General features: G+C 34.9%; 1 protein-coding gene across 1 annotated transcript; it reads right to left on the reverse strand.

Moving 5' to 3' along the window:
- Positions 1–1,298: 1,298 nt before the first annotated feature.
- LOC142358162 (uncharacterized) lies at positions 1,299–8,077 on the reverse strand. The gene is made up of 2 exons (XM_075409624.1): positions 7,856–8,077; positions 1,299–1,653 (listed from the first exon to the last, which is right to left on the reverse strand). The coding sequence occupies exons 1-2, from the start codon at positions 8,030–8,032 to the stop codon at positions 1,411–1,413; spliced, it is 420 nt and encodes a 139-aa protein (XP_075265739.1). The 5' UTR covers positions 8,033–8,077; the 3' UTR covers positions 1,299–1,410.
- Positions 8,078–10,522: the final 2,445 nt, after the last annotated feature.

A 10,522-nucleotide genomic window follows, 5' to 3' on the forward strand; every position in this document is an offset into this window, starting at 1 on the left:
GAACCAATCAAGTACTCTATGTTCCAGGTATTTTCCATGAACATTAAAAAAACCCTACTAATAATTCAGATGGGTTTAATATTGGTCACTGTTGTTTACTAAGTTACTGAAAAAAATTGAAAAGATTGAATCAGATCAACGCAATCAAAAAATCACTGTTGAAGTCTTTCAAAAGGTCAATCACGAGGTTGTTACGATAGTGCTACTGAAAATTTTCCCCTGCAACAATTGTTTTCAACGAGATTTTTTCTTCTGGATTCTGATTCTGATCACAAGCTGAGGTTTCCATGACCAATCGAAAATTGTTTGTTGGTTCTTGCATTTGATTAGCTCGATCGATTGCGGATTTTTGATAAATTTACAAATTTCTCAATAAGGAGAGATAGATTTTGAAATCTGTTCATTCTATGTTTTTGGAAGTTTCAACATTTAGTTACCTTCTGTGTAATGCCATCAAGCAAAGCTGTTATTTGTGGGGAATTTCTTCTTTCATGTTCTGACTATGAGCATAACTCATACAAAGGCTCATCATTTGAAGCTATCATCAAGGTTTCCAGATAACAAAATGTGCTGAATGAAGTTCACTCAAATATTTGCGGACAGTTAAGCTGTAGTTTTTGTCACTTTTCTTTTGTTTGAGGTTTGCGTTAGACGCCCGGACTGAACTGCAAGTCAAGATCAGTTCTGGGCACGTCAAATTGCAGTTCTACAAGCATATATCAGTACTGTGCACGTCCAAAAACTGACAAGTCTTCGTCAAGACTTGGATTACACTTGCAAGTTGATTCCCAAGTCAAAACCAACTTTTCAAAAAAATCGAGTGAAAATTTTGAATTCAAAAAATTTTCGCATTGTGCCACGATTTTGGCATTACTTTTTGGGCAGTTTCCCGGGGTGCTAAAAAATGATGCCGGGGGCATACCAAATTGTTTATTAGGTGTTTATTATCACCCCGCGAGTGTCTATTGAGGATATTTCAGGTGTTCTGGGCCGTTTTCAGCCATTTTTCAGCCATTTCAGCCCCTAAAATAGCCGAAATCACCAAATTTATGTACTTTGTAGATAAGCCAAATGTCGAACTTGAACCGAGGCAAAATTGTCAAAAGGGGTGCTACTGCAGACATGATCACTGAAATGAGCAATGTTATAGCGGCGTTGTATAAGATTGGTCATTTCAGTGTTGATGTCTGCATGTCAGTGTTGATGAAATGAACGGACTGGCACTGTGTTTCATCTGCCATTGTTGCTCTTGCTTTCAATGTTGGAGCGAATTGTTCTCGTTTGTAATTCAAAAACAGTAGAGTTCACAGTAGTTGTCTAATTATAGTCGCCACACATACAGTTTATGTGGAAAAGTTTCTGGTTAAAGTTCAATATGGTCATAAAATACAGCCACATAGAATAACAGTTTTAAATAGTTGTCGTTTTCCTGTTTATATTAACTGTTATTTTCTCTTTACTATTTTTTATCTCCAGCAAAACTACCCCTCTGTTTCCACGACTTGCGTCCCCGAGATAGCCATCTCCACCCTGTCCATAGGAATAGCTGGCTCCGTTCACCCTGCCCATTCCTTCCTTTGAATTTGTGGTCTGGATTTGAACTCCACCTCCTCCTCCCCCATTACTCGTATAGGATGAATGTCCCTTGCTTCCCTAAAACAAAATTTTTCTTATCTTGTTTTGAAACCAGTGTCGTTTAAGCCGAATTTTGAGTTGTGTTTTATTATATGAAATAAATAAATCACCTCTCATAAAGGAGGATGTTAAACAAAGTTAAGCCCAAGAAACTGACAAAAGGCTAATTTTTCATAAGAGAACTCGTTTTTTGTGCTGCTGCAAGTGCTTGTTTGCTGTGTGTCATCATTACCCATTCTCAGATCCCAGAAAGCATGAGGTCCAGACAAAAGGAACGCATCAGGGGTTGGGTTTTTTTTTCAAAAACTTTACATTCTAAAACATTAAAGACGTCAGCCAAAAAACTTAGACGTAAGCCAACCTTTAACGCCCAAAAGTCTCTACATGAACGCACAAAAAGTATCCACTCATGATCGTAAATATTGTACGCTCAAAGTTGCTTATGTCCAGACGTTAGTGCTTTCAAATTCGTCTGTCCTGACTTTCGTGCGTTCGCCAGACGATAAAAACATCTCTTAGGACATGGAGGTCCAATGAAGGTAAAGACCAGAGGGTTCCATGTCTCCCGAAATCCAAATATATTTATAGACATATTGTTCCGACCCCCAACCTAGAGTGGAGGGAGGAACTATATACTCAAATGGGTTTTTTTGTTCAGTCAATTTTGACCCCTTGATATTTTTATCGTAGAGAGTTGTGAGTGGTATCAATAGAAAGTACGTACCTCCTAAAATATGTAATTAAAAAGATCTTTCGATTTTCGTTTCTTTTTCAGGAAACTGTCGAGGTTTCAAGTTTTGTGAACACTCGAAAGCTTGCATTCACATTTTCGCAACAGAGAGCTAGTTGAATTGCGGCACCCTATAAAAAACTTCTAGAATCAAAATTTTGCCATTTTATCGAATTTATTTCAATAATTATCCAAAATGCATCTTTGTTTTTTCGATTTTTAAAGCAGTTAACTTAAGAATTGATGTAATTCACAAACAATTGATGATGATGATGATGATGATGATGATGATGGTTTTAGCACCTTTTCTAATCTCAAAAGTGCGTTCGTTCAGTTAGTAGGCTAGACAAACAATTGGAACAATTGGGTGGTTTTTTAGACAAAGGGCAAAATTAGGGACAGATTTGATCTCAACATGGATTTTTACCTTCAGAAATTACTGACAGAATCCTCAATACAGGGCTCAGTTAGGGACAGCTCCCACTTACGGGAAATTGAGGCCAAAATAGGAATAATTTTTCTTAGAGAAAAATTAACGGTTTTTATGGCTTTGACGAAAAGATCTCTTAAACTTTAACTGAGTTCTTGAGTCTTGCTTTCATTTGTTATTCTTTTGGCAGTCTGATTTTTAAATCTAACTGATCAAAGACCAGCATCTATTTTTCAGGAGTTGTAATTGAACCTATGAATAGCAATCGGGAGTAATCTAATGTGTCCTATGATATTGAGTATAATTGCTTTATGAAAATTTAGATAACTCCTTGAACTTGTCCAAATTTTATCTGAACTTTTGACAACTTTTAGCTTATTCTCGATAAAAACAGGTCAAATTTTCTTTTACATAAGACACTGACTAATCTCGGAGGCAATTTTTCTCAAATAATGGCTTCTTGGTTCTACTATTGCTACGAGCTTCTTACCAGATTTTTGCTCCTTTTTTCAGTTTGCTCCTTTTCGACGCAGTAGTTTTTTTGTAATGTATTTGTTGTTTTTTTGGTGTCGTATGCCATATGTTCGGTAATAAAGGTTCCAAATGGCCAAATAATGATATATAAATGAACTCATTAACTGTTATCCTTATACAACAAATAGTTTTTTCTTTTGAATTATTTTTCTTCATAAAAACGTAAGTCCTAAAAATAGAAGTTTGTCAACTTTTCCATTTTGTTCTGCATTTTTGTTACTATTTCGTGCTTTAAAACTGTGAGTCATTTTAATAACTTACACTAATTTTTGAGAGATTTTGTTAATTTTTTGTTGAACCAAACAAAATTTTTTCTGTTCGGTAAACGTTCTGAATGATGTCTTTAAGACTTAATCAATATTTTCCAGAAGTATTTTGTGAGTTTTTGTTGTTTTTCAATGTTTGTGGTTCCTTTTGTTGTCATTTTAAGAGAGTTGTCACAAGACTTGATGATGTTCAGTGGAGATGCGAGAATAGATTGAATCTTTTACGCGGTGAATATCTGATAAAATTAATGGCTTCAAAACTGTGGTTTCTTTAGGTTAATTGTGAATTTTTCTGAGCTCTTATGGCTTATTCTCTAAAATAACAGCTGCAATAAATTTTTGAAGACAAACTGCTCAACTTCTTAGTTGAAAGCATATGTTTGCTATGAACTTTATAGATAATTGTTTTTAAAAAGGCAAAAGATTTTTTATCTTTGCCAATCCTAATTCTTTTCATTTGTCGCTTAGCTTTTCTATAGAAAAGTCCCATCCTTTACCCAGTAGACTAATTTTTGCTCTTCAAATCTATTTTATTTTCTTCAAACGGTCTTTGTTCTTGATACTACGAGTTTGCATAAAGTGTCTGATTCTTGCATATTTGCCCATATTTTTGTTCTCTTTTTGCAGTATTACGATATTTGAAGAAAAATTCAACTACTAAGTTTTAATGTTCTTAGTGAACAGCTTAATGTTGGATGGGACACCGTTTTTGTTCAAATTTTGATTTTTTTGTTTTTGCGTTTATTTTAGTTTTTTGTTCTTTTTTGTAGTTGTGTGACATGTCCTGGATAATGAAAACTCTCAGTCGCTATATATGGAATAATAATTGAATCTCTCAAGGATTTCAGTTGATACATAAAGTTTTCAATCAGTTTGATATTAAGTTTTTTCAAACTTTTCAAAATCTTCAGCATAGTTTTAGTCTGATGCTATTTTCATTAATAATTATTTGTTTTGGAAAAAAGGTAAAGCGAGTATTGATCGTAAATAATATTATTACTTATCTGATTTTTTTCGCCGTCTGTTCTGGTAGTCAGATTAATGACAGGTCTCATCGGCCCTCTAAAAGATATGGTTTTATTCCTTTAGATATAGTATTTTCTTTTGAACCTCTTCCTCATTTGGTAGACTTTTAAGTGAAAAATATACATGAGCGGGGTCGGAACTTTATGTGCAAACATTATGGTCGGAACATTATGTGAGCGGAACATTATGTCGGAACATTATGGTCGGAACATTATGTGAGCGGGGTCGGAACTTAATTTCTACAGCAAGGGTGAAATGTTTGATGTGTCGGCGCCTACTGGGAACTTTCATTGGTGGCGTATCCAACATTTTCAGAGGTAAAAATCATACCACAAAAATAGTTTTTATCCTCAATTTGGGGTAATTTCGTGTTGTATGGAAGAGCATTGTTACTTCTTTTCTTACTTCACTGTTGCTGGCTGCGCGTTAATGTGTCAAAGTACCAAGTACATCAGTTCATAACAATTGCTCTGCACATTGAACGCTCCGTATGGATGCTGCTTTGCTTTCCAAAGTTAATGTCCGTCTTTTCACGTAAAATTTTTCTATCTAGCAAATATTTTCAAACAATTTGCTCAGACCTAATTTCATGTCTTAATTTCTACAGCAAGAGTCAAATGTTTTATGTGTCTGTGCCTAGTGGGAACACTCTTTGAAGACGTTTCTAACAAGTTTAGAGGTGGAAGTCAAATCACAGAAATAGTTTTTTCCTCGATTTGGGGTAATTTCGTGTTGAATGAAACAGCATTGTTACTTTTTTTCCTCTTTTCCTGAAGCTGGCTGCGTGTTAAGGTGTGAAAATACCAGGGCGATGAACCCATGCTAATTTTTCGGCTTAATGAATGCTCCAAATGGATGCTCTTTTGTTTTCCAGAAGTAATGACCGTCTTTTCACGTAAAATTTTTCTTTTTAGCAAATAATTTCAAACAATTTGCTCAGACCAAATTACATGTCTTAATTTCTACAGCAAGGGTGAAATGTTTGATGTGTCGGCGCCCAATGGGAACACTCATTGGTGGCGTATCCAACATTATCAGAGGTAAAAATCATACCACAAAAATAGTTTTTTTCCTTGATTGGGGTAATTTCGTGTTGTATGAAAGAGCATTGTTACTTCTTTTCCTACTTCACTGTTGCTGGATGCGTGTTAATGTGTCAAAGTACCAAGTACATCAACTCAAAACAATTGCTTTTTAGATTGAACGCTCCATTTGGATGCTGTTTTGCGTTCCAAATTTAATGTTTGTTTTTTTACGTAAAATTTTTCTTTTTAGATTAAATTCGTTCGAATTTTTGAGATCTGATTACATATTTTTGCGCCTACAACAAAGATTTATTGTTTTTTGTCCTTCATTAACGGAAACACTCATTGTTGACGCTTCTAAAGACTTTGGAAGTGAAATTATCACATAAATTGTGTTCTCTCTCGATTTAGGGACAATTTTTAATTAATTGAAAGATCATTGATAATCTGATCCTCATTCAAAGTAGCTGGCTTTTCTTTTTGTTGCCGGAATAACAAGAAGATGAGCCCATGTTGATGCCTCTGCTCAATTAGGGCTCCGTGTTGATATTGTTTCGCGGTATGAAATTAATCTTTGGATATCTCACATATGCTTGATTGTTTTTTCGTATATCTCACACTTAGTAGAAGTCTTCCCATAACTTGGTGCGACTGTTCTTTCAATTTCTCCAGTCTCTCTTTTAGTTCTTGTTTTATGGACCTGCTTGCACAATTTTTTATACGGGCATTTTTTTACCTGGATTTCTACGTCAAGTTTTCGGAAATTCCTGGTAACAATAGTTGTTACCTTGGGATCAATTGAGCAGTCACTCACACTGCTCTTAACATTTCACTGAGCAATTTCCTGTTCTGTCCAAAAAACCTGGAAAATATACTCGAAGATTTGTGAGATCTTAGGTTCCCAAGGCAACACTTACAGGAACCACATTTTTTCCTGGATAACTGACTTTCTTGAGTTTGCCGTCTTTTCTATCCCAGAAACGACTTGACATGATTATCGACAACGTCATTCACGTTAAATTAGCTTTTTCTCTAGTTTCCAAGAAAATTCAGAGAAACACGCCAAGACTTGCCAGACCTTGGGTTCCCACGGCAAGATTTCCAAGAACCACAGTATTTCCTGGAAGGGTGATCTTCTTGGTTTTTCTGCTTTTTTAACCCAGAAAAAGCCTTTATCAAGTAAGCACAACGTTATTCTGCAATAAATAACCATTCTCCCTAGTTTGCAAAATATCTTGGGAAAACACGCCAAGACTTCCCAGATCTTGGATTCCCACGCGAGCGTTTCCAAGTACGTGCAAGTTCCACGCGAGCGTTTCTAAGATCTTGGCAAGATCTTGCAAGTCCTCGCGTGGTTTTCCCAGGATCTTGGAAGTCCTCGCGTGGGATCGCGCACTGGGAAACCATTTTGTTCAAATTGATTCAAAATGGCTGAAATCAAATTTTATTCACTAAGATGAAGCGCACAAAAAAATTATTATGAACGCCCCCCCCCCAGCTTAGTGGGTGCACAACATTGCGCGCTTGCCATATTTTCTTATACTGCTTTTCTTGTATCGGTTCATTTACAATAAAGTTCTCTGTAACTGGGGTTGATCAGCGCACTGGGGACACGAAAGGAAAAGATCTGAAGGTTCAAATTTGGTGCGCCAACATTTTGCTTTTAAGTCTGAACATTTGCCTTTTCAAACGCACAAATATTTTTGAACGCACGAAAGTCTTTACATGCGTTCTTTTGGTTTGAGATGCCGTGAGTATATCAACTTTCATCCTGGGACTTCATTCTGTCTACCAACAAACACTTCTATCGCTATGTGGGAGAACTGGGAATTATTTTTGGCATGCGTCCCGGAGTAAACATTAAATTATTGTAAGAGATTTTTTGTAAGAGATAAGCTGAATATAACCAGAAAGGTGACAACGTTAATTTGCAAAATGAGTTGAAAACGAAATTCGAAGGATTCAAAAATCAACTTTATCAGCCAATTTTGGACATATTTCTTTCAAAAAAATAGCCACATTTCAGTACCCTTTCCAGATCTTCCATACCATAGCCACTCCCCTACGTTTACAATGATTGGGGGTTATAAGACCACCAAGCAAGTGGGGGGGACTATTATGGGAGAGACCAGCTTTTTTCACATTGAAACGTGTTGCAACTATGCATATTTTTGAAGATTTTTATTTTTGAGGCAAAAATTTGCTAGACCTTTGCAGCCAATAATTTGTAGTGCTCAAATAGATTCTGGATGGACGCAATATCGAATCCGCTTCCCATTCCACCTGTGCAATTTTTCGAGTTTCCTGACTCACCATCCCCACCGTCCATTCCGCCATTTCCTCCATTTCCACATCCACCTCCACTGTAACCGCTTCCGCCATTCATAATATATCCACCTTCGCCACCCTGAAATCAACATATCCGAGACACGGAGAAGCTTTTAGACTCTTCAAAGTAAAAAAGATTTGCATCGCCGCTTTTACGAATCTTTTAAGTTTTTTTGTACTTTATGATCAATCACGTTTTACAAAACTGTCTTATCAGCCCTTAACGGTTTTTGTGGTCCCGGGTTGAAGTTTCTTTGATTTCATACAAGGATCATATATGATTTCATACTGTCCATACTTGATTTCTTAGTACGATCTTTGTATGAAACCAAAGAAATCATATATGTGTATCAAATTTTTTCAACTTCAATAGAAAATCAAAATTATACAATTTTTAGTCTTTGAAATTTTTTATATGATCTCTGTATGATTTCTAGGAAGTCATATATGGTCCTTGTATGACTACCAAGAAATCATACAAATCATATATTACCTAGTTTGATTACTAAGATTCATATATGACCTAGTACGAAATCAAAGAAAGTTGTATGATCGTTGACCCGGGGTATTATAATCTAATTAAGAAAAAACGGCCCGTGAAAGTCGCGAAAATTCCAGCATAGTCCATGAATGAAAAGAAAGAAAGAAATCAACTGTGCCTTTGAATGGTGAATAAACTAAAGCCATTTGTTAGAGTGGCCTATTAAGCATTAAAATGCATTAAAACAATACAATGAACAATGGTAGTTAAATTATTTATAGCTGGTTTTCTGCCAAATAGAGCTTTGTAAGAATTTTATTTCAAAACTGTTGGAGTTTAAGCGGGTCCCTTTTTTTATCGAAATTGTCTTGTTTTCCCTCAATTAGACCAATTGCGGTCATATTTCTTATCAGATTTAAATAGTTTTAAAGAGTAAGCTCAATCAAGTTTGACAAAATTTAGGACCCATTTTTTTACTTTTAAAATAAGTTTCCATAGGTTTCTAATATAAGTTTTTTGCAGGCGCTGATTTCTTTAAATTGTAATTTTCCAGGTGTCAATTGTTTTTCGCACATTTTTGTTTTATTCCAGCCTAAGCTTTTAATTTAATTGCAATAAGAACAACGCTCCATTAAAGAGTACTAGAGGCTCACTTTTCAAAAATCAGCTTTATAATTGCCTTTAAAAGTGAACTGTAGGTGATAATTTTTAGTACGATTAATATATCAGTTTTCTCAATTTTTTCCTTGTCAAATCTTCATTACGGGTTTTACGTTGACACACTTGTTGGTTTTATCAATATAAAAATTCGGTGTGCTGCAATTTTGTCGCTAAACAGTTACCGTTGAAAACAATTAGAGCTTCAGCTCCTTTCCGGAAAGTGGTCTATTTCTGTAATCCTAATCTTTGAATTCTTTCTTGCAAACAAAAGTCTTCTAGATTATAAACCATCAGTTGCCTAAGAAATATTCTGCCTGCATTTGAACTCCAATTAAAATCATAATAGGCAACAGTTGCTGCCCCACATTTGTCTGAAATCTCTTTAATTTTCGCTGATTTCGTTCTCTGTTCTTTCTAGAAATTTAAACAATTTTTAGTAAGTTTAACAACCCTTTGTTATTTTTAGGGCTTATTTAGACATTTTCTGATGACCTGTCGCGAATCTTAAACCATAATTTTGTTTCATATTTTTGTTGTCGAAATTGAGAAAATAAGATGAAATCTAGCTGCATTGTCACATCCAATTCTTTTCGTCTTTTTATGAGATTTTTAAACTGAAAAATTTTATCAGTTATCATTGGGTAAGCAGTCTGAAAAGTTTTGAAGCTCTAAATAGAGTTCACTGGACAATTAAACTATAAAACAAAAACAAAAATGTCCAAAACAAAATGTCAAATGGAGTACACTTTTATGAAAATGTCATTAGAAAAATTTTACATCAGAAAAATTTGGCAATCATATCACCTTCTGTCCTTAAAGGACAAAAATTATTTCTTCTTTTCAAAACTTTTTTATTCTAAAACAATAAAACCCCCGAAAATTATCCTTTTCAATCGTTTTATAGGAATAAGGTATTAATTTAAACACAAACACAAAATTACAGAAACCACAGTACGACAAATTTTTGAAAAATTCCAGGAAAGTGAAGAAGATGCTTGACAGTTGTCCAGCCAGGAATCAAGCCAAGTGCAAAGGAAAGCTTGCAAAAGAAGGACAATTTCAAAAATAGGAATATATTGAAGACAATAATAAGGTTCTCCAGATTAACAAAAAGCATCTTTTCAATGATTTCAATGTCGGTTGCTGGCAATAAAAAGAATCAAAGTAATCAAATTCTAAAAAAAACATTCCTTTGCGTCACTAAAAAACACAATCAACTATTTAAAAAATAAATCATTGTCTGCAGACATTCTGAGCATTTTAGCTGCTATTAAGGCCCCGAAAAGATCAAAACAGAAACTTGAGAAATGATTTAGATTAGTTTATTTGATTTTAAGGCTTGCGAGTTTACTTCTGATGGAAAAAATTGCGTGCTTTGTTTCTGTGCAATTCGAGTGGGTTTCAACA

The sequence above is a fragment of the Convolutriloba macropyga genome, unplaced genomic scaffold, assembly GCF_964194025.1.
Source record: "Convolutriloba macropyga unplaced genomic scaffold, txConMacr16.3 SCAFFOLD_1594, whole genome shotgun sequence".
NCBI classification, from domain to species: Eukaryota; Metazoa; Xenacoelomorpha; order Acoela; family Convolutidae; genus Convolutriloba; species Convolutriloba macropyga.